We start from the raw sequence: 25,384 nt of genomic DNA on the forward strand, positions 1-25,384 counted from the left end.
TTCTTATTCCCCCAAGCACTAGCCGAGTGCAGGGGTAAAACAGAACTCTCTTTATTGAGGACTGCACAAGTAAATATACAGCAAACATGACAGAATTAAAGGTATAATCCCATCAACCACCAGACAGCCCGGCACCAATGGAGAGCCCCGGGGGACCCTGAGCGACAGTGTTGGAAACATCCCTAGGAACAGTCTGCCCAGTAGCCGGGCCAGAGTTCTATAGCCATGGCTGGGTAAACCCCAACATGGTGGGGCAAAGGGCGTCCGTAGCGGCGCTGTTCCAATTTTCGGCGGGCATTATCGTGGTTCGATGAATTTTCGGCTAGGTCCCAGTAAGGTGCCAGGCAGGTGGAAAGGTGGGATCCGATCAACATTAGGGGCATACAGGGTCTGTGATCCTTTAATCCTAGGGAAAACCACAGGGATGGGGTGCAACACAGGAAAACAGGTATGGGGCCAAAATAACATAAGGGATAAACTGATGGGCTGTCACAATTAAATTCCTTAGTTTTTGTATAATTGATATCTTATATAACAACATAGAAAGTGACAGCAGATAAGTGCCATTCAGCCCATCTAGTCCGCCCATCCTCTGAATACATTCCTTAGGCCCTGGCCTTATCTCAAATCTAGCTTAGCCTTATGCCTATCCCATGCTTGCTTAAACTCTTTAACTGTGTTAAACGATATCACTTCTGCTGGGAAGCTATTCCACGCATCCACCTTTCATTAAAGTAACATTTCCTGATATTATTTTTAAACCTTTGCCCATCTAGCCTAAGACTATGTCCTCATGTTGTGGTAGTATTTATTCTTTTAAATAAACTATCTTCCTTTATCATGTTGACTCCCCCCCCACCCCCCCGTCACGTCTTTCTTCCAGGCTATGTATGTTAAGATCCTTTATCCTTTCCTGGTAAGTTTTATCCTGCAATCCATAAACCATTTTAGTAGCCCTTCACTGAACTTTCTCCAGCATATCTATATCTTTCTGGAGATACGATCTCCAGTACTGTACACAATACTCCAAGTGAGGTCTCACCAGTGATCTGTACAAGGGCATGAGCACTTCCCTCTTTCTACTGTTAATACCTCTCGCTATACAACCAAGCATTCTGCTAGCATTACCTGCTGATCTATTGCATTAGAGGCAGTGGCGTCACTACAGGGGGGCAAGGGGGGGCAATTGCCCCCTCTAGGTTATTCCTTGCCCCCCCTGTTGCCCCCCCGCCGAATTTGGAACCACCCAGGACAGTCCCGCAATGGGACTTTAACCCCTTGACTGCTAACAACGGCATGGTGCCATCATTAGCACTAAAATACCTTGATGGAGGTCTGTGGACCTCCATCTCCACCCGGTCCGCATCGTCCGCCCGGGGACGTCTCGCGCGATGACGTCACCGCGCAACTTTATTAAAACTGACAATTGACCCCCAACATATATACCATTGGAAAGGTAATCGCCTCACCTTTCCAACGGTATATAGATTGTAAAAAAAAGAATAAAAAAATATTAAGTTAAAAAAATAAAAATGTAAAAATGATTTGGGGGTCTCTAAAGGCAGATAAAAATAGATAAAAATTGTCTACAGACCCCCAAATTTAATTATTTAAACATAAAGTAGTTTAACTTTAAAAAAAAAAACAAACAAAAAAAGTTTAAGTATTCTAGCTAAATGATCACTGTGGTAGCCAAATGATCATATAGCTATAAAAAGTAGACTTGCGCATTCATCTTCGGGCGAACATGAAAACGAGCACGAAGAGGCCGTTTTTTTGTTCGTTCCGAAGACACGCCGAAGAGAATACAGTGCCGGCAAAACGTAGGAGAAGACGTGATCGTCTTCGTTTTTGGCGCGCAGCCGCCAAAATTTCAAACAGGAGTGAGCTGATCCTTGTCTGTCCAATCAGCTCACTCTTGTGACGTCACGCTAAAGGTCTCGTCCAATGCCTGTGCTGCTGTTTTTTGAATTCTGAAGGCGCCTTTATAAGACCAGAGCTTGCCTGAGAGATCCATTCATTTTTCGCTGTGACTGCTTTGGCAACACTGCTGTGCTGCATCCGAGCGTTACAGAGAGAGATTGTTCTGTTCTGTGTGAGACTGGTAAGCCTTAGCCTGGCATTTCTCACAGTGTACTCTTCCTCACTTCAGTTCTACTTAATTAATATATTTAATAATAATAATTTGATTAATTTAATATTTTTTTAATTTAATTTGTCATCAACTGTAGTGTATAGTGCTGTTGAGTTGACAGTGCACCCAGTGCCTCAGTGGCACTGGGGTGCCCTTTCCCTGCACTAGTGCCTACTGCCTGTCCTGCTTAAATAAATTAAATAGAATTTATAAATAATAATTTAATAGAATATATAATAATTTAATAGTACATTATATAATATATATATATATATATATTTGTCAGTCATATAAATATATTATATACTATAGTATACTAGTGTAGAGTGTACTGTAGACATTCAAGACATCTACTAGTGTCTAATCTAAAATCAGTAATATTAATAATTAATAATTGAATACATTATAAAATTATATATATATTTGTCAGTTATATATACTATAGTTAGTAATAGTATACTAGTGTAGAGTGTACTGTAGACATTCAAGACATCTACTAGTGTCTAATCTAAAATCATTAATTAATATCAATAATTCTATAATTCTTATCTTAATAGTTAAATTAGCTATAAATAAAAGTAATAATATTAATTAATTACTACTAGCGTATAGTTCAGCTAATCTTATTAGTACTGGTGCTGCAACTCTATAGTTTGTGCTTTGTTTTAGCAACAGCAAGAGACCAAGTCAATTTTTCTTAATTAATAATCTTTCATTTTATTTCATTTGTTTTGCTCACCTCAGTCCATCAGTGAAGTGAACTTGTTGGGCTAGTGAGTGCAGCCGCATAAGTGCTGTGTGTTTCAGCAAGCAGTGAAGCTAACTGTTTTGCTGTGACATTTTATTTTATTTCTAATTTCTTTTCAAGAAAAATTGACTGTGTGACGACAACAACTGTACTAAGCAAAGCTTCAAGCTAATAGCTGTAGTACTAAAATAATTCTAATCTTTAATCTTCTTAATCTATAATATATTATATAATATAATATAAATTCTAATTCATAATCTATAATATATATAAGTAATTCTTTCTAATTCATAAACTATAGTCTATAATCCCTAATATAAGTAATTCTAATCTATTAATAATATAATATTATATATAACTTAACCTCACTTTAGCTTAGTGGGCTTGAGAGCGTCTGCCTAGATTTAGACTAGAATACTCATATAGCTTTAGGTTTAGCATAGTAGTAGGATAGGCTCTTAGGCCCGTGTAATTTCAAAGTCTAATTTTTTATCCCCCCCTTTTGAAATGGATCCTCCTTTTGGGACTAAGGAGGGACAAGCTCCATCTACCACCACCAGCACCACCACCAGCTCTAAGATGCAGCCTTTGCGTCAGTCTAGTAGGCCAAGCTCTCGCTTATCATTTGGGGAAGCATTGCTTGAAGGATCATCAAGTAAAGGAAAGGCACCAAAAGCAGGCAGTAGTAGTGCGGCTAGGCCCACAAGCTCTATGGTTTTTTACGGAAAGCCTAAAGCACCAGAACTACGTTCAAAGTTAAAGGGTAGCACAACTAGTACTTCTACTAGCCCAGTGAGTAAAAAGAAGTGCCTTTTGCCCCAAGCAGCATCTTCCCCATCCACGAGCAGCATGCAAGGTACCAAGCAGAGCCAAATTAGCAGCAAGACTCAGAGGGGTCCCAAACCAAAGCGATCTCATTCCTTTGTAGGGAAAACCACCACCACCACCACCCCCACCTCTACCGCCTCTACCACCACTAGTGCTGCGCCTACTGTTCCCACTGGTACCGCCACGCCATGTCCTCCTAGTACCTCTAGCAAGCCACCAAGTCCTTACAACATTTTTGTAAAGACAGTTAGAGAGAGGGCTACACATAGTGGAACTCCACCTAGCGAGGTAGCAGAGGAGCCTGAGAATGAGAGGCCAAGTGCAGAGTCTGTTCTTCCTGCTCGCACTACTACTAGTCACGAGTCTCACGACGATATCAGTCTTAGCTCCAGCCTAGCAGGAATTCCATTCGATCTGGCTAATGAAGAACTAGACTATGAGCCAGAGGAAGTAGAGGAGATGAGTGGTCAGGAATCAGATTCCTCAGGGAGCAGTGTCCAAATGACTAGTGCACAATTTTCCCCTGAGCCTCCACCTTCTCCGCTAAGATCATCAACATCACCACCACCAGCAGCAGCAAAACCTAGGAAATCTAAAGCTAAAGCAATTAGCAGTCCCACTATGGCCAGTACTGTTACCACCAGTCCCACCACCACTAGTTCTGCCTCTGTTCATCCACCCCGAGCAGTAGGAGCAGCACCCAAGGCACACTCCAAGGCTATGTGCGCCCCAATTTGGGAGCACTTTCAAAATGTTGAAGAAGGGCGCTATGGAAAGTGCAAACATTGTGGGAAGCTAATAAGCAGAGGGAAAGTGTCTGGCCATTTTACCAGTGCTAGCATGAAGCATCACCTCAGCACTCAACACAACGCTCTGCTATTGGGGAAAGATGCAGAAGTAAAACTTAGTGCAGGCAGCATAGCTGGTGGCTGTGGAAAAACCCCAACAGCTGCTTCTTCTGAGCCAATAGCAGCAGCAGCATTGGTCAGTTCATTGCTGTTGGAGGGGCATCCTTCTCTATGATCGAAGGGGAGCCTTTCAAACAATTGATGGCGGCTGTGGCTCCACAATATACAGTTCCGTCACGTTCCACTTTCAGCAGGAACATTGTCCCCTCATTGTATCGGTCCTGTGTTGCAGCAGTGAAAGAGGAGCTTTCCAAGGCTGCTGGTCAGTCTGTTCATTTCACTACAGATTTGTGGAGTGCACCTAGCGGCCAGCATGCCTTTCTTTCTTTGACAGCACACTGGTGGCAGCCCGGTGTGTCTAAGGAAGCTGCTGCAGCAGGCTACCGATCTTTCCTTCTCCATGCAGAAGTGATGGATGAAAAGCACACTTCCCAAAATATTCTGCATGCAATGAGGAAAATGTTTAGCCTTTGGGTGGGAGCAGAGGCGGGCACCAATGTTGAAGTTGGTTTTGTGGTAACTGACGGAGGTGCCAATATGGTGAAAGTGCTGCGAGATGGTCATATTGTTGGTGTGCGCTGTGCAGCCCACATCATCCATCTTGTAGTGAAGGCAGCAATGTCAGAAGGAACTAATGTGGTAGCAGTAGTTCTGTCCCGCTGCAGAAAGATCGCTGGGCACTTTCACCATAGTGTTAAGGCTAGCCAACTTTTGAGGGAAGAGCAAGAGAGGTCAGGTCTTCCCGTACACTGCCTACGTCAGGATGTCAGTACACTGTGGAACTCCACGTTACACATGCTGGAGAGGATTTTGGAGCAGCAGAGGGCAATCCATAATCTTGCCTCAGAGCACAATATTGGGATTACATCTCCATTGATTAGGGAGGATTGGACAGTGATCGCCCAGCTAGTGGCAGTCCTTAAACCATTCAGGGATGCCACAGAAAATTTAAGCTCAAACACTGCCAGTCTGGCCCAGGTAATCCCAGTGTTCTCCCATCTAGGCAGCAAGATGGATGTGTTCCTTGAAAACCGTGAGGCTGTTCAAGGTGGCACTCTACATCCTGACGTAGCAGCCATAGTCAGGAAGCTGAAGGATCTGCTAAAAGTACACCTTCGCAAACGCATGGAAGAGAGTCCCGAAATGATGCTAGCGTGCCTTTGCGATCCAAGAATTAAGGGAAAGCTAGCTTTGAAATGTAATGTTCTCAGTAGCTACAGGGAGCAATTGGTCAACAAGGTGCGTGACTGGCAGCGTAAAATGGGAATGCTGTCCGAGGAGGGAGAGGTGCAGGAGGAGGAAGAGATGATGTGGTCTGCTACTCCTAGCAGCAGCATCAGCAGCAGTGCCACAAGCAGCACAACACAGCTGAGTGGAGCAGCTGCGTTTTGGGAAGAGGCACTTGGGAGTATAGTTGGACCATCTGACAGAGCTAGCAGCAGAAAGGAGAGTAGTGCTGCTGAAATGGTCAAACTTTACCTCTGTGAAGTTCCTTCTGCGCCTAATGTTGATCCTCTTAGCTACTGGGATGAAAAGAAGAGTGTGTGGCATGCACTCTCATGGGTTGCGCAGCAGCTTCTATCATGTCCGCCAACCACTGTTCAAAGTGAGCGCGTGTTTTCTATGAGTCCACAGCGCATGGCACCTCATCTGATGGAGCAGATTGCCTTTCTTAAATTCAATCTGCCCAAGTTGGGTTACCCAGCTCTTAGCTTGGAAAGTTAATTTTTTTTTCTCTCTAATGTTTAAGGTAGTTTCTCCCCCTGGTTGCACGTGTTTGTGGTGTGGCAACATCTTCTACCTCCGCCGGTGTAGCCAATTTACGCTAGGGCCTAGTGTCTGAGTTCTGGAAGTCTGCTCCCAAACGCCATGGACTGACAGACTTTCATGCTTTGCCCTGGGGTGAAACAGGTGAGCGGGTCGTCAATTGCCCACTCATTCACCTTTTTCCTTTTCCAACGCTGCTGCTGGTGGTGGTGCCAGCATCTTTTGCCAGTTCGCTTCCTGGCGGAGATCATGCCTCAAATGTCCCTAATGGAAAGGGTAGTTTCTCCCCCTGGTTGCACTTGCTGCGGTGTGGCAATGCCTGCTACCTCCGCCGGTGTAGCCTTATTTACGCTAGGGCCTAGTGTCTGAGTTCTGTAAGTCCGCTCCCAAACGCCAAGGACTGACAGTGTTCAAATGCTTTGCCCTGGGGTGAAACAGGTGAGCGGGTCGTCAATTGCCCACTCATTCGCCTTTCCCAATTCTGCTGCTGGTGGTGGTGCCAGCGTCTCTTCCCTGCCAGTTCGCTTCCTGGCTAGTGTCATGCCTCAAATGTCCAAAATGTTCAAGGTAATTTCTCCCCCTGGTTGCACGTGTTTGCGGTGTGGCAATGCCTGCTACTTCCGCCAGTGTAGCCAATTTACGCAAGGGCCTAGTGTCTGAGTTCTGTAAGTCCGCTCCCAAACGCCAAGGGCTGACAGTGTTTAGATGCTTTGCTCTGGGGTGAAACAGGTGAGCGGGTCGCCAATTGCCCACTCATTCGCCTTTCCCAATTCTGCTGCTGCTGCTGGTGGTGCCAGCGTCTCTTCTCTGCCAGTTCACTTCCTGGCTAGTGTCATGCCTCAAATGTCCCTAATTGTAAGGACAGTTTCTCCCCGCTGGCTGCCTCTGTTTGCGGTGTGGCAACGCCTGCTACCTCCGCCGGAGTAGCCAGCTTATGCTAGGGCCTAGTGTCTGAGCTCTGGAAGTCTGCTGCCAAACGTCTAAGACTGACAGTGTTTGGGTGCTTTGCCCTGGGGTGAAACAGGTGAGCAGGTCGCCAATTGCCCACTCATTCGCCTTTTCCAATGCTGCTGCTGGTGGTGGTGCCAGCGTCTCTTCTCTGCCAGTTCGCTTCCTGGCTAGTGTCATGCCTCAAATGTCCCTAATGGTAAGGGCAGTTTCTCCCCCCTGGCTGCGTCTGTTTGCGGTGTGGCAATGCCTGCTACCTCCGCCGGTGTAGCCAGCTTACGCTAGGGCCTTGTGTCTGAGTTCTGGAAGTCCGCTCCCAAACACCAAGGACTGACAGTGTTTGGATGCTTTGCTCTGGAGTGGAACAGGTGAGTGGGTCGCCAATTGCCCACTCATTCGCCTTTTCCATTTTTCAATGCTGTTGGTGGTGGTGGTGGTGCCAGCGTCTCTTTTCTGCCAGTTTACTTCCTGGCTAGAGTCATGCCCAAAATGTCCCTAATGGTAAGGGTAGTTTCTCCCCCCTGGCTGCCTCTGTTTGCGGTGTGGCAACGCCTGCTACCTCCGCCGGTGTAGCCAGCTTACGCTAGGGCCTTGTGTCTGAGCTCTGGAAGTCCGCTGCCAAACGTCTAGGACTGACAGTTCTTTGGATGCTTTGCCCTGGGGTGAAACAGGTGAGTGGGTCGCCAATTGCCCACTCATTCGCCTTTCCCAATGCTGCTGCTGCTGGTGGTGGTGCCAGCGTCTCATCAATGCCAGTTCGCTTCCTGGCTAGAGTCATGCCCAAAATGTCCCTAATGGTAAGGGTAGTTTCTCCCCCCTGGCTGCCTCTGTTTGCGGTGTGGCAACGCCTGCTACCTCCGCCGGAGTGGCCAGCTTACGCTAGGGCCTTGTGTCTGAGCTCTGGAAGTCCGCTGACAAACGTCTTGGACTGACAGTTGTTTGGATGCTTTGCCCTGGGGTGAAACAGGTGAGCGGGTCGCCAATTGCCCACTCATTCGCCTTTCCCAATGCTGCTGCTGCTGCTGGTGGTGGTGCCAGCGTCTCTTCTCTGCCAGTTTGCTTCCTGGCTAGAGTCATGCCTCAAATGTCCCTAATGGTAAGGGCAGTTTCTCCCCCCGGCTGCCTCTGTCTGCGTTGTGGCAACGCCTGCTACCTCTGCCAGAGTGGCCAGCTTACGCTAGGGCCTAGTGTCTGAGCTCTGGAAGTCTGCTGCCAAACGTCTAAGACTGACAGTGTTTGGGTGCTTTGCCCTGGGGTGAAACAGGTGAGCGGGTCGCCAATTGCCCACTCATTCGCCTTTTCCAATGCTGCTGCTGCTGCTGCTGGTGGTGCCAGCCTCTCTTCTCTGCCAGTTCGCTTCCTGGCTAGAGTCATGCCCAAAATGTCCCTAATGGTAAGGGCAGTTTCTCCCCCTGGCTGCGTCTGTTTGCGGTGCGGCAACGCCTGCTACCTCCGCCGGAGTAGCCAGCTTATGCTAGGGCCTTGTGTCTGAGCTCTGGAAGTCTGCTGCCAAACGTCTAAGACTGACAGTGTTTGGGTGCTTTGCCCTGGGGTTAAACAGGTGAGTGGGTCGCCAATTGCCCACTCATTCGCCTTTTCCATTTCCTTTTCCATTTCCATTTCATTATTTTCCTTCCGATACACAACCAACCAAACATAACACACACAATAACACATATAACACAGTGACATAACACATAACACACTCACGTACAATGCACAAATCCCAATGACCTTTCCTCTTGTTATTTGTCCTGGCCTTCACTTCTACACTCACTAGCATTAACACTATAACTCACACTTCATCCTATAACATTTTTCCATCCACATACCTGCCAACAGACCCAACTTTTTCAGGGACAGTCCTGCTTTTTTCCAGTCCTGTCCCATCTAATTTAGCTAAACTAGGTATGCAAATACACATAGGTAGGTATAGCTCGGTAGGTAGCACTAGTATAAACATTAAATAAATATAATAAAGTACTAAATAATAAATCTAACTTTAAAATACATTTAAATAAACCCCTAATTTTTTTTTAAAAAACCCATTAAAATTAAAATTAAATTATTATTTAGACATAATACATCTTTAACCAAACCAGTGCACTGCGACTAATCTTAAACATAACCGTACATTAACCCTAAGCTATTTTTTAGTTCATTTTTCCATCCGCATACCGGCCAACACACCCAAGATTTTGGTGGACAGTCCTGCTTTTTTCCAGTCCTGTCCAGTAAAAGTTGGGTGGTTGCAAAGTATGCCATTGTAAATAGGTAGCAAATGTTAGGCATGTATTACAAGTGGTCCAAAATCAATTTAAAAATGTAAAATAATCCCTATTCTTTTATTAAACATCTATGGATGTGTGACTGTGTATGATAAAAAGGAGGCCAAGTTCCTTGGAGCATTTGTCTAGGTCATTTTGTGTACAGTACACCTCGGTACGTGTGTGCAACTCTATTGGTCGTTTCGGCAGGGGGCTCGCCTGCCATCAACGAATGAAGTGCGTTCTGCAATTCACTCGTTGATGCCAGACCACCCCCCTGCCGAAAGACCAATAGAGTTGCACACACGTACCTTCACGGCAGCTGCTGCTGCTCCGATCTGTTGTTAACCCCGTATTAACTCCTGCTAGGCAACCGGGAGGGAAACGAAGATCAAACGAGCACGAAGAATGTCCACGAATATTCGCCCGAAGAGAAGACAGGAACGGGCGAATATTCGCGGAATACGAACATTTTTTTTTCCCCGAAGACGAGCACGAAGACGAACACGAAGAGCCCCCTGGTGCCCAAGTCTAATAAAAAGTCACATTCCCTTTTTAAAAATGGCTGATACTAATTTTTAATCCTATGATCCCTTTGATCATGGGGTTACATTTAGCCAACGTTAGAGGGAGGCAATTTTTTAAATCCTGATGTACTGCAAATATTATTAAAATCAGCCATTTAGCCTGTGTGGTACGTGAGTAACCATCTCATCCCTGGAGCGCCTTGCATTTTTACTGAAAAACTTATTTTTGCTGTAAAAGTGATTTTTTTTTTCTCCCTTTACCATCATTTCTTTGGGATTGTAAGGGGAAAGAATGGTGTGTGCTTCTGTGAGTGAATGTATGGAAAGTATGATGTGTGCTTCTGCGAGTGAATGGAGATATCAAAGGCGTGTGAATGATCAGTAATTAGGGTTGAAGCCTTGACGTGGCATTACTGCTCACGTAGGAAGTTAAATTATGGCACAAAAGTACACATTTGCAAAAACTACACCCCTTGGCGCATCAAATGAGGGGCTTCATGTGTTTCTAGTACAAACCTGAAATGTGAAAGACACAAATGAACATGTCGCTATGGTTAGAAAAAACATATTTTCTAGCCAAAGCGACATATTCCATCATTATTTGTGCACTCAACTTTTGTCCTAGAAATACATGTAGCCCCTCATTTGAAGCTCCAAGGGGTGTAGTTTCTTAAAATGGATGCATTGTCTGAATGAGGGAGAGCATGAGTTAATATGTGGATGAATTGTCTGAATGAGGGAGAGCATGAGTTAATATGTGGATGAATTGTCTGAATGAGGGAGAGCATGAGTTAATATGTGGATGAATTGTCTGAATGAGGGAGAGCATGAGTTAATGTGTTTGTGTGTATCATAGATGTATAATTGTGCAAGGGCAAAGATGGCACTAGCAGGATGTTTGAGCCTTGGGGACCAAGATGGCACAGGCAGAGTGTATATGGGACAAAGATGGCACAGGCCGGACTGTTTGGGGACAAAGTTGACTTGTGCTGGTCTATTTGCACAAAGATGGCAAATCTTATGTGTGTTATCTGGGTGCTGGTCAGGTTCTATGTGGACAGTGTGGATGCCAGGGCTGGCTTTGGGGTGTGCAACCTGTGATCTATGCCTGTAATTTAGGGGGTTTTAAATATACCTTTACTGCCGTGTTTTTATGTGAATTCCAATTGATCTATACCTGCAAAGCTGGGTTTGTGTGTTCTTCTGTAGATCCATATCTGCTATGCTATGTTTCCATACATTATTTATGTATACCTGCAAATACAGGGTTTGTATGTCTTGTTGATTGTATGTCTTGTCTTCAGTTGATTAAAACCTGCAATGCTGTTTCCATGTATTTATTTGATCTATACCTGCAATGCTACGTTTCATATATTATTATTGTATACCTGCAAATACAGGATTTGTATGTCTGATTCTGTTTATTTGATATATACCTTCAGTGCTGAGATCACAAGTGAATTTCAATTGATCTATACATGCAAAGCTGGGTTTGTGTGTTAATGTGTTGATCTATACCTGCTATCGGCAGCAGGGTCTAATATTTATATATATATATTTATATATCGGCAGCAGGGACTAATATTAATATATAACGGCAAATGGGGCTAATATTACTATATATGGGCAGCAGGGGCTAATATATATGTATCAGCAGCAGGATCTAATATTAGGCCCTGAAATCATTTAGTGCAAAAGTTAAGGTATTGTGGTGTTTAAAGGATTTCAAGGATTAGTCTTACTAAATTGTGGCTTCAGGCTTCCCATGTTGAATGATCAAGTATTGTATTGTCCAATAACAAAAGTATAATTCCATAGCACATTAGTTTTATATATATATATATATATAGTGTGTGTTTTTTCAGTGGTATGATTTAATGGTGGAAATTATTAATGCCCCCTCGGTTTGACTGTGGTATCTTGTGTGCCCCCCTATATATTGTTTCTAGAGTCGCCACTGATTAGAGGTAAAGGTCTACCTTTAAATCCTCTGAGATAATCCCTTTAGGACAGTATAAAATATTCTATTCTCTGCCCTTGGGTTTTTATGTCCTAGATGCATTACTTTGGATTTATCCACATTAAATGCCAGTTGCCACAGCTCTGACCATTTTTCCAGTTTAACTAAATAATTTGCTATTCGGCTTATGCCTCCAGGAACATCAAATCTGTTGCAAATGTTTGTGTCATCAGCAAAAAGACATGCCTAACTAACAAAAACTTTTGCAATATCGCCATACCTGGGAACTTCTGAGCTCCGGCTAGCCGGAGCCTTCCCTTGTGGGACGCGGCCAGGACTGCACACTGATGTTGGTGGGCAGTCCCGCTGGCGGTGGTGTCAAGACCCCACTCCCGCGACCCGGAGGATTCGAGTCTTGACCCAGAGGAGCAGTGCTCACCCGGCAATCTCTGGGTCAAACCCGAAGATTTCGCAGGTATGAATATCGCTAATAAAAATATTAAAGAGAATGGGTCCAAGTACAAATCCCTCAGGTACCCCACTGGTATCAAGACCTTGCTCCAAATATACTCCATTGACTACCACCCTTAATTGTGTTTTATTACTTTTGTTAAAGATGAGTCACAATAAGCTTTTGATTTATGAGCCCTTAAAACTCTAGTTTGACTCCTGCGTTTGGAAGAAGGCCAGATTCTAGTTGGCTGCTATAATGCAAGCATGATCATGTATCAACTGGATTATGGAATATAAACACCTGTAAGTACCGTAGAACCAGATTGTAACATGAGGAACAAGATGAGGACAGTATTTAATGGTTAGACAGCATAGAGAGATACCAGAAAATACAGGATCAGAAATGCATGGTAAATAATAAATTGACATAAGATAATTTCAAACAAAGTGGGGGGGGCGGTATAACATTTGCAATTGTAAAATAAACAAATGAGAAACGATGGGCTAAATATAGCTCCTTTTTAATGAGGTAGCATCCCACAGTGTCTAGTGTTAAATGTGGAGGCTCAACCAAGCCAGTGTCTGGCCACCTAAATGCTTCGCAGTGTGTAATGAAAAGTCTATAGTTAGTATACTCAGTAAAGACATTTTGAGCCTCAGCCCCCTTTTTTGTGTTCTCATCTTGTCATAACACTCAGAAGTCGGCAAGCAATGCAAGTGAGATGGAGTGTAAGTCTGTACCATTTATGGCTGGTTGTAAGGAGATCTCTTTAATTGATCTCCTTAACTTGTAATGGTACGCTGGCCCTGCTGCACATTGCTGGGCTCTTTTGCTCCCTGTTTCCCAGCTGGCTGTTCTTAGGGCATGTAAATATGGGGAACATTTAAGAATAATAAAATATATAGACAGACATTTCTATGTTCTAGAACTCATTGTCATTCTCAAGGTTTTTTTATATTATTTGTTTGGGGTATTTTTGCATGCTTCAGCTCACCTTTGTTCAGAGCGGATTTACAGTCATCTAATTAGGAAAATAATACATTCCTAGAAGGACTGGCTCTTTGCAGGTATTTTGAAAGCCGCCTGCAGTTATTGGTATATAATCTTATGATTTGTTCAGCTATCCTGCTGTCTTGCCATCCAGATTGAAACGTTATTATATGAGTAAATGGTGCCTAAAGCCTTGCACAGTTACTGAAAGATACTTTGAAACTTCAAATAAAAGGAATAATAATAGTAAAGCAAAAAGGAAAGTTTTCTCTTGTTACATGAAGGTTATACAGTTCAGTTATCAAATGCTGCTGACGGCCAGATTTGCCCAAATTTCTTGAAGTATCTAGTTATTTTTTTATTTTTTTTTTAAATCAAAATTTTTATTGTTTCATAAGATAGAAGTACACACAAGATAAGGGAAGGTGAACAAAGAAAAAGGAAAAAAAAGGGGGGGAGGGGGGACATAAGGATGGGAGGGTACACAGAAAACATACAGTGAACAGTAAACACCTGTCGCAGCAGGGTAAAGTAAGGCACAGAAAATATCGGCAGTAGGAACACAAATCTCCCACACATCCTAACACCTCAGGGCCTGTGTCGCAGGGTCAGTTAAGAAGCGTGACCAATAGAACCAGAGACGCTCATGCTTATCAACCCGGTTAGTAGACCTAGCCACCAAATCCTCTAGATGGCGTACATTTTCCACTCTCCCGACCCATTCTTGCAGCGATGGCGGAGTCGGCGAACCCCAGTGCAGGGGAATTAAAGCTTTGGCCTCATTTAACAAATGCCGAACCACCGATTTCTTATAAGCCGATATTGACAGAGAAGTGTGATGCAGCAAACAATTAACAGGATGAAAAGGAGGAGGAAAATCAGTGAAATGGTGTAAAGTGGCATGTACGGCTTTCCAAAATGGGACAATAAGGGGACAGTCCCACCAAATATGGAGGACGAACCCACCCTGCGACCCACACCTCCAACAGACATCGGGGCAGTCAGGAAATATAGCGTGCAGACGCGAAGGCGTGCGATACCACAATTAGAGAAGTTTGTATGACATCTCCTGGGTTTTAGTGCTAATGGAACACCCATGCGTCAGCACAAAGATCTTCTCCCATTCAGCCCTAGACAATGACACATTCAATGCCCGTTCCCACTTACCCACATAGGGGGGCAAGGGATCATCCGTGTGATGGACAAGGACCCGATACAACACAGAAACACCATGGGACGGGAGGACATCTCGCAGATGCAACGATTCAAAAGAGGTGGGCCCCCTGACCAGATTATGTCGCTGTGGGATGGATCGAATGTAGCCCCGCAACTGCAGATACTGAAGGGTCTGAAGCGGCATCGGAGCGGCAGTGCCAAAAAGAGCAGACATAGGGAGGAGCTCGGAGCCACCCATGTAGGACCCAATCGTCGGGGAATCAGCAGAAGTCGCCAACAAAAAAACACCTCCAGACATACCAGGGGGAAAGTCAGGATTATGACGAAGGGGAGTCTGCGGCGAGGGATATGTCGTGAGGCGAAAGGTACGGTGAGCATTGTGTAAGGCCCGAAGGGTAGCCAAAACAAAAGGATTACCCCCCGCGCTCCTCCTAGCACAGTGTGTAATGAAAAGTCTACAGTTAGTATACTCAGTAAAGATATTTTGAGCCTCAGCCCCCATTTTTGTTTTCTCACCTTATGATAACACTCAGAAGTCGGCAAGCAATGCAAGTGAGATGGAGTGAGATGGAACATGTTATTCTGTACAATTTATGGCGGGTTGTAAGGAGATCTCCTTAATTGTGTTCCTCCTTCCGAGGTCCAAACACATAAAGGGAACTATTTGGAGGAGGGAGCTTTAGGACCAGTCTCCAGTATGCCCTGCCTATGCATGCTCAGGAAATTTCTACTAGGAACAAATAACAGGTATATTGGAGAAAAGATGTGTCAGGGGCAAAAACAAATACTCAAACTTGTCTTTCGGTTTATGCTAATCAGGGTTACTCATTGGTGTCTTCTGCTTCTGTTTAGGACATAATGACATTTTTATTACATTTTTTTATCCCCAACAAGTATAGATGAGATGGCCTGGCATAATAAATTCTTAGCTGTTGAAATGTCCAACTGTCCTGTATGCTCAGGTTTTGTAAATGCACCCTGCTGTTTAAACCACCTTTTGAAGTGCCCAAGTTGATGTGGCACATTTTCTCGGTCGATGGCTTTTTCAGAAGAGAAGTGATATTATTTAATAAAGCACCGCTTGCAGTGTACATAATGCGCTGTCAGATGCTCACTGTTGGAAACAAGGATCCGACTATGTATGGACACTACCAGTTCTCGTACTTTTGGCAAGAGAAAGCATGCAGCAACAAGTGATTGGTGGTATAGTAAACTGTAAGTTTTATATGATTAACTTTACTAGCTTTTGAAGTATACCTACTGTGGAAGGTTTTGTGAGGGTTATGAGGGCATTGTTTGCTCATAGGGATTCTTGCAATGTATCTCCAGCTTTAGTAATACTGATGGAAAGGTCTGTGAAATAAATAATACATACTGCTGCCTGTCCTATCTCTCTATACTTTTAGTGCCATCTACCTCCACATTTGAAGGGATACTACAGCCATTGTATGCACTAGACTTGTTCATTCCGATAAAGTATGACGTTTTAGCGAACATTTGTCAATTCGTACGAATCTCCGAGAATGAGGAGGGATGCCCAATGAAACAAACCGAAAGGAAGAAAAGAGCTCAGAATTTTGTTGGTTTTCACTCACATGCTCTCTTACACTCTCACCCACTCTCTCATTCACGTTCTCTCTCACTCTCATTCACAATCTCCCATGCCACCTCTGAATGTCTCCCTGCCTTCGCTGCTGGCCCCTTCCTTGTCACAGTCTCCTTCCCGTGCACTCGTCCATTGCTCCAAAAAGTCTTCTTTCTTTGGCTGCTTCTCCATGGACAACTGTGCACAGTGGGGCTTCCGGGCACACCAACTACCCCAATTTGCTGAGTGGCTGTCTCCACCCTTTTGCAGAAATGCACAGAGAGGCCAGAATAATGCTGATTTGCTAAGAAACTGAGGTACAGAAACGCTTCTCTTACTTGGCGAATCTGTCTTCGTTATCCTGGCCTCCCGGCAAATTCCCTAAAATGGCAGCACTTTCAGACACACCCTCTCCTCCCGATTGGAGAAATAAAATTAATTATACAAAAACAAATCGATCAAACACAAAACAAAAAATTTGTCCGAAACGTTTTTGGTTTATTTGCACAAATCTAGTATGCGCTTTAATGCATGTGATAGCTGTGTTGCCCCTTCAGATTTTTGTTGTTTCCATTTTACAAATGCATGGGGGGATTTTGTTCAGCCATCTCTGTTTGCTTCAAGCAGCCAATCAGTGACAACAAATGTCGGTCCATGTTGGAGGAGGGCTACATCGTCTCATTGTGAACTTTAATATGCATTCTTCTTTAGTCAGGGACTTTCAAAGGCTACATTAGATTAAAAAAACTTACTATACGATGAGAAAGAATTAAATTAGGCAAGTTTTTTTCTCACTAGCAGCAATAATAAACAATAAAAATATTGCTCCATTCTAATGAACTTTGAGTATATAGGAGGAATAAAGAATATCTATAGATCACCTGTGGCACATGAAGAAGTTTAGATATTATTATAGGTTTTCATATTCAATAGAATACACATTACACAAAGTATAATATATATACTAATATTGCTACCACTTTACAGTACATTTGCTATCTTTCAAGGCATACAGTTATTTTTATCATTTCTAGATCACAAACATATTGTACTTTGCAGTATAATGGACACACAATTATTAGAACACATTTCACAAACCAATGAACACACTGCACACACACACTTCCATGGTAAGTAAAAAGCTCTTGTTTTGGAGTTGCAGAGCACACACATTAACAGTGATACACGGGAACAGATAAGATTTGGCTCTGAGTCACCAGGATAGAACATGCTATATAAGTATGATTGTTATGATAAGTGAAATCAGCCACTTTTGGTCCATTGAACAATTTTATAAAGCCAGAGGATGTGTTGTTAAGGATAGACGGGTACACAAAGTCCTACTAGGTTAGGGACTCCATGATCACATCATGTGTAGTCATAGTGGATCATTTTCATTTATTCAGTGTGCTTTAGAGACATTGTCTTTACCAATACTTCTTATGACTTTGGACTATTGATAGCTGTTATGTAGATGAGTAAGGCATTTACAAAAAAGATTGTTTTATTTACCTAATTTAATATAAAAAAACATTTTCAAAATAAATGGACAGCCTAATAAAGTTAGATTTTATATATGATTCAAAGATTTTTACAATAAGGCAGTTAAGCTGTGAAACACCCATCCAAATTCGTATCTTTTGGTGGCCAGTTTTCCTAGAAGAGCCAGCATACATATTTATGATAAATGGATAGGGACAGGAAACCTGGCGTTAAGATTGAAAGGAATTTATTTTTCAGGAAGCTCAAGAAAATCAAGTGCATCTCCATAAAATCCCTATTCTAGTGGGATTGAGTCCAAAGTGGATAATTTACGACACTATCCTGTTCCACATTTGAGGTTGACATCATTCCTGTTCTAGGCTCATATAAACTAATCAAGAGCCCTTTTCCTGCTGACTCATTAGGACTATTAAGAACATAAACAGTATAAAAATCCATATGACAGTGGCACAAGCACCATAGTCTCAGCATGTTTTGGCCATTTATGTGAGAATTAAGAATTTAGCTGTTGGAAGTAAACACGTTAACTAAATCAAGCATTAGGCTGTACAAGCTGAAGATGTACAAGAATTAAAGGGACACTCCAGTGGTCCGATGTTTCCTGGTACTGGCTGCTTCTTGCAGCCGATCAGTGACAGAAAAGCTCTACTATTGAAATCTACAAAAGGTTTTTTAGCGCAGGCCCAAAACATTAGCCAAGACAGGGCTGGAGCTGTCTAGAAGTAAGCATTCCTTCTGCATGGCAAATAAGTGGAAGACAGGCAAATGAGATTTTGCATGGTTGTAGTGTCCCTTTTATTAGTAAATTTATGAGCTAATGACAGTTGTCCAATTGGCATCCACAAGTCCTTTTCCGGTCCGTGTTTGGAAAACCTAAATGTTTTTATATAAATTATGTTATTACAGTTTGACCTCTCATCCTACCTCTTCCTCCCAAAGCTGCTCAGGATATATGGAAATACAACAAAAGTTATGGGACAGTGCATAGGGGTCCTGTTTTGCTTAACAGTATCCTGTCCATATGGTGGTGAAAAGGACAAACATTAGCACTCAAACTCACTGATGTAAACAGCTGCATCACAATCTTTGTCTGAAGATGTTCATGACCATGTTTCAGATTGGTAATACATAATTCATAAAGCAGGAACATCTGTTCTATCATCTGTAAATCTAACATTTAACATTTATTGTGTATTTTATAAATTACATAATCAGGTTAATATACAGCAATGCATACTTTATTTCCATAATATTTTAGGGCTATTTTAGCCAGTTGTTCAGTCTTTGGCATTCCTTAATTCCTTTCATTTCTAAGGGCTAACTTGGCTGGAAAATATATAGTCTAAATCAACCCTTCCCATGAGGGAACCTTCCAAACACTGCCAGAGACTTTTGCAAGTCTCATAAAAATATTTAAAGATTTTTTTCCTGCAATGCCCCCATCTCCCCATTTTGTTTTGAATCTAGCCAAAAGAAAAATATCTTGGGAGTGTGTGAGTGTGCACTAGCCCTACTGATAAGTCCATTCATGAGTCTACAACATGGTGAGTTACCATTTGCACTTAGAATGGCGTGATGGACCAAGTATAGCTTTCCTTACAGTTACCTTAAATCTGCAAGCTTTTCTCCTTTTCTTCCATGTTGATTTTATTCCTTCTGAATAATGCTGCTCTCTATTGTTAATTATCCCCTCTGTTTAATTTTCTAAGTATATTACAAAGGTATTTCCATTTAGTTCCATTTGCTTACTTTATTCCTGTCATATTTAGAAGAGAGCAAAATAGCTAATGCATTTAAGTTCCCCATGATTACCCTTTATTGTAAAACCCTCAGTACAAGTTAATACCATTCATTTCATGCCTTGATGTTCATGTAATTAGATTGGCCCGGTTATTAATAAGTAACGAAGCTATTTTCTGCCTGGAAGATTCAGATACTTTATTCACACAAAGTTTTAAAGCTAAACTATGCACCAAGAGATGAAAAGGTTTCATTGATAGAGATATTCGGTCTCAGGCTCTACATTTAGCTAATCCAGGGAGTTTAAGTGACAGAATTATGGGCAAAATACATTAAAATAGCATGGAATGGATTTGATACTGGAAGAGAACTCTGAAGTCCCAAAAGGTTATGCAACTTTTCATCTATTTCTTTGCTGACCTAATAAAAATTTTCAACTTCTTCCATTTTCTTTAATATGGCAATATTTATAACCTTATACTCAGGCATGTGAAAGTCCATTTACCGGTACTTAACACCAACTAAAAGAACTAGACAAAAAAGTGGGAAGGGAAGGCCGTTCAGCATCAAATATTTCTACATTGTACTTTTAAGTATATAATAAAGTCAGGTAATATAGTAATAAAAAGTGTGAAATATGAGTCTGATTTATATGAAATGCTTATTGCAAGAATTACATTTATTTTATAGATTAAATATCTACCTCCCCTTCCACCATATTAAGTGTTGGATAATCATGTCCCCTGTAACGTATACCTCCAAACATTTCGAGATGACCAAAGAGGGTAACTTTTGTTTACAGTATGTTAATATCTAACCATAATGCATGACCCCTTAGTACAGGGACATATCAGTCCTGACTGCCAAATTTAAAGTTAGGCTCTTCCTGTCCCATACTGACTAGGTTGAATTTTGTTGAACAGAAGACAACCCTATGCTTATTTTCTGTCCACTCTCCATCCTAGACAATAAAGGTTTTCTTCTATATGGCATGCTACCGAGTCTTCAATTTTACCGGGCTACCTACAGGACATATGACACACAGCGCTTTGTAGCAGTCTACGTGATGTACTTACACATTCTTTATTTAAATTGTTTTACTACTTACCTGAAGAGAGTGGATTTTTCTTCCTTTTTTGTTTATTGATTTTTATGTAAGAAAACTACTTGTTACATCTTTTTTTTTCTTTCTAACCTATACTCGGCTTAACAAGGGATATTTTTAGATACCCTCAGATTAGCTACAGGGAAGGATTCTAGGATCAATAAACCTTTCAAAAAAATTATTAACCTTGCGCTTAAATGTTGTACTGTTCCCTGTTACTATACTTAATTCAGAAGTACGAACATGTGATATAAACTTATCTTTAAGTGGAACGCCTTATAAATGTTTGTTGAGTTTCATTAAAATTGTGCACTTGGTGGAATCATGGAATGATAATTAATATTTCACAATAATCTCACTTATTTAGTCCCAACTTTACTTATACTTTTTATACAGAGTTTGTGTTGAATGTGCCATTTTCTTTTCAATATAAACAGTGATGGGTCTGAATAATTATGTTAACTTACGCCATCATAGCTACTCCTGGATTCAAAGGGTTTGATTCAATTGAACGCCTCAACCTTGACTGGTGTTAATGGTTGTTGACAATGCATGGTTTGAGTTTTAGCACTCTAACTTAACCTCAAATAATGGTTGTGGATGCTAGATTGAACAAAGGCCTGGTTGGGTACTTACAAGGCTTTGGAGAATTATGATCAGATGTGTGGGGTTGGGAGTTATACTTTTTTGCTTCCCCACAGAATCTCTGTGGAGAACCATTGTAGGGGTGGGTTGGTGGCACATTATAAATCACTGCACCAAAATACTTGCCAATTAGATTCTGTACACTTTGTATTTTAAAAGCAGGACATGCTCGGGTTGTTTGTCAGCCTACAGAAGGTTTGTATTTTATTAATTTATACCTCTTAAATGTCCCTCTTAAGAACCTAAGCCCTACTTTTTCCTCTCCTGATACCCCTCTTCTCTAGCTGTTCGGAATGTATATCGCAGTGATCTGCAGCCTTAAAGGTCACACTAATGGGAAACAACAAAAACCATTCTTCTTCTAAATGCCTTTCTAAGTTACACAAATACCTATCAATATCAATTTGCTAAGGTCTTAGTAAAGTCCTATACCTAGCTACAGTCTGCTTAACTGCAACAAAACAGTCAAATATGGTAAAATTGATGTCCCAACTTGGTCTTGACAATCCTAACATTGGCATTTATCCCACGCTGATCATGTGATGGAACCAATCTCACAACTCCCTGGAACAACTGGCAGCCTTGCATGAGCAAAGAAGATGTGGATTACCAGGAAGGGTGTGACTACATACAGTGACTTTGTTAAGGTTAGGGTGTCTGTTCAGTATCTGTTAAGTGCCCCGGCACAAAACTTTGAGATGTTAGCAACTATGAAGTTATTAAAAAAATAACAAAAAACTTTGATTTAATTCCAGTAAAATCTATCAACAGAAGTACAAACAAGTTCACATGGACATAAATTCATTCGGAGCCTGCTTTGAACAGTTTTATGGGTGTCAACACAATGTCAAAAACAGAATTTTTGTAAACTGATTTATATTCCTCAGGCTATTTAAAGTCTTAGCAAAATAAACATGACAGAATAACTTCCACTGTTTAAACAAAAACAGTTTTAACTGTTTGCTGTATTTATATGAGCATCTAGAAAAGGGAATGTCTATGTTTTCACGTGTCGCTTCATATTGTTATTCTTGTTATGTTTATTTTTTGTATGTTTTTTTTAATTATTGAAGCCTGATTATTACTTTTATGTATTCTGTTTGTTTTATACATAATAAACTTGGTTATCATCAGTGGTGGATTATCTAAGAGACACACTGGGCTCGTGGCTGGATTAGAAATGAGGCTGCATGTATGTGTACCTAGGGGCCCTGGATGGTCTCAATCCGGCATAGGTTATCCTTCAATATTTATTTATTTAGTAATGTATCTATTGGTAATTTAGATGTATTCATGTGCAGGTCGGGAACGTACTTACTGTGTAGACCATGAAGAAAGTGCTGGATGTATTTCTGGTGAACCATGGCAATAAAAGGAGGTCCTCTTCTACAGCCCACATTTGGAAAGTTTACCAATATATATAATAACAATCCTCTCATTATCATAATGTACATTCTGGCTTTTAGCGCCAACATTTGTTATTTTAACTAATGATTTTTGCTTGTTGGCGGGCAATGGCAGCATTACGTACACTAAGATGTCAGCTGGTAATGCTTGCATTGATCTATTGGGTTCTCTTCAAAGGGTAGAGGAGAGAAGACTGCGAGAGTTACAGAGTTATCAAAAATGTTAAATCAATATACTTTTCAGACATATTGTTATATGTACTTTGTCCAACAACAAAATGTGTCCCTTGTGATAGAAACCCTACCTATATCAATTTGCTTAAGCCTTCTACCAACCTAGAACCAACCATACTGTAAATATTTCAGTATGTCCTGTTTTATCACTTACTAGAATGCAATTCTAAACTGGGAAATTTAAGTGTGGGGAGACGTGCATATGAGTTGTGTAGCAAGAATGAGTTTAGGTAAGGAGAGTGTTTATATGGTTTCTCACATGTTAAGACATCCCAGTTTATATTTTACAAATTGAGGTTTTTGAAAAACGTTTACATTTGTTTGGGAGATAAAGTCTGTAGTAAATATGGCAAGAAGCCTTGGATTATAGTGCTTGTTATGATGGTTATATCCTTAAGTAATCTGCAAGAATGTTGGACATAATGGACATAAGATATGGTTTACTTCAAATGTCATCGTATTATAATCTGTAATGTATGGGAAAATGCGTACAAACAGATGCATAGCTATTAAAATGATGGCTGTATTTTGAAACTGTGGCACTTTGGGATGTTAAATGAACAGTTGTTTTCATCATCCATTCCAAGCAATATATATCTGCAGATACCTTAATGAGTGGTCGTTCTTTGCTGGGAACACTTTTCCATGGAAATCCATGACTTTCCTTCAGTTCAGAGAGAACTTGTTGAAACATTAAATATTGGTTTTAGTGAGACAGAAACAAAGACATTATTATGAAAACTAATAGGGATTTTGCCAATAATGTTGATAGACTGAGTTTATGGGAACCTACTGTTAATTTCTACATTTGCAATATACCTCAGGAACATCCACTAAGCTAAATATCATATATGATGAATTTATATACAAAATACAAACTATAGCTTAGCTTGCCTTCCACAATATCACTTGAAATGTATAGATTCAGTTAACATTTGACTTAATATTAAAGTCACATGACACATAAGTCTAGGTGTTATATGGTGTGCCCACACACAGTCAATGTGACTAAGACCTTTAATCCAATAACTGCATGTTGGTCTAGTATTGGGTCTCCTCTCCCTCTTCATGTGAAACCAGGAAGTCGGGTCTAGGTTGAAGAAGCAGGGTCAGTCATATAGATAGTTTGTTTAACCCCTTAAGGACAATGGGCGGTCCCTAAACCCATTGAAAACAATACATTTTGAGCCCGTACATGTACGGGCTTTGTCATTAAGGGGTTAAACAGCACTGTTACTTACAGATCAACAACAGGCTATCATAGACAAAGCCCTTGGCTAGTTGACAGCATCAAAATTTATAAGCCGTTGGAATGCATGTTTGCCAGTCCTGAAGTATGGACATATGTATGAATTGTCTCTTGTTTTGCAGAGTGTCTGATGCTTCCATCTAATCTGGACAGTGGTATTTGCCCCCTTGGGCAGTTCCCATGTGGCAATCTGACAGTTTGTTTGCCTCAACTCCTGCACTGTAATGGGCACAAGGATTGCGCCAATGGAGCTGATGAGGAAAACTGTGGTGAGTTGAAAGTTTATTTTGTGTGTGTGCAACCATTGGTGAGGTTTACCCTTAATACAGAAACCATTTAAAATAATGTGAGCATGTATACATTACATATGAGTGACTTGCTCTTTGAACAGCACAGCAGAATTCTGTAACTCTGTCCTGAAGTTTGGTCACTGAACAATGACTTTGTAGGTGAGTTGAGTCACTCCAAGTCACAAACTTCACCATGCAATGTAAAGGACCAATTCCACCAAGGTTCTCTTGCAAGAAGAGTCAGTTTGGGCGATCTGGCTCTTTGGCGTGCTTCTTCTTCATTGGCCCTCTGGGGAGATCAGAGCTCTCCCTTCTAACTGGCCCAGCAATTTTATCGAGCACTGTGTGAAGATTGCACAGGCTCCATAATAATATTAGATTTCTCTGCTTATATTTAAAATGCAGTGCCCTGAGATATGATGTCATATCCTGGCGATTAGCATAGAGGACAGCAGCCACAGAGGTAAGTGGGGCCTGGGGAGACTGGGGTACTTCCTGGGTCAGGCCTAGGACATCACCCAGCCAAGATGCACCACTTTTTATACCTTATAATTCAATTCATCTACTCTCTGGACATCTGTTGAACTGCTCACATGTTCCATGATGGTTGAAAAATGCATAATACTCAACAGAGTGCGCTCATACAAAATATGGGCTTTTTAATGCTTAATATATATATATAGTGTATGGGAATACCCATCATCATCTTCCATTTTCATCGTCTTTTTACAAATAATAAACAGTAACTAGCACAGCCAGATCATCTGATCCCAACATAGAACTCACTTGGCACTAAAAACGGGTTTCTTGACAGCAAAATGGTCTTTTGGATCTGGACTTCTGTGAAACTCTAATAATAATCCCTGAAATCGGCATGAACTCTTCTGACAGTGTCTCCTGCGGTACCTTTAATTCAAATG

General features: G+C 41.6%; 1 protein-coding gene across 1 annotated transcript in view; it reads left to right on the forward strand.

The window, feature by feature from the left end:
- The first annotated feature begins 14,729 nt into the window (after positions 1 to 14,729).
- Positions 14,730 to 25,384, forward strand: part of LOC149287454 (relaxin receptor 1-like) — a 56,547-nt gene continuing 45,892 nt past the window's right edge. The window contains exons 1-2 of the mRNA XM_089492816.1: positions 14,730 to 15,072; positions 24,297 to 24,443. Of these exons, the coding sequence (XP_089348942.1) occupies positions 14,730 to 15,072; positions 24,297 to 24,443 (490 nt within the window). The remainder of the gene's footprint in view (positions 15,073 to 24,296; positions 24,444 to 25,384) is intronic.

This window comes from Sceloporus occidentalis, unplaced genomic scaffold (genome assembly GCF_023333645.1).
Source record: "Sceloporus occidentalis isolate IW3139 unplaced genomic scaffold, rSceOcc1.0.p SCAF_60, whole genome shotgun sequence".
Taxonomy (NCBI): Eukaryota; Metazoa; Chordata; class Lepidosauria; order Squamata; family Phrynosomatidae; genus Sceloporus; species Sceloporus occidentalis.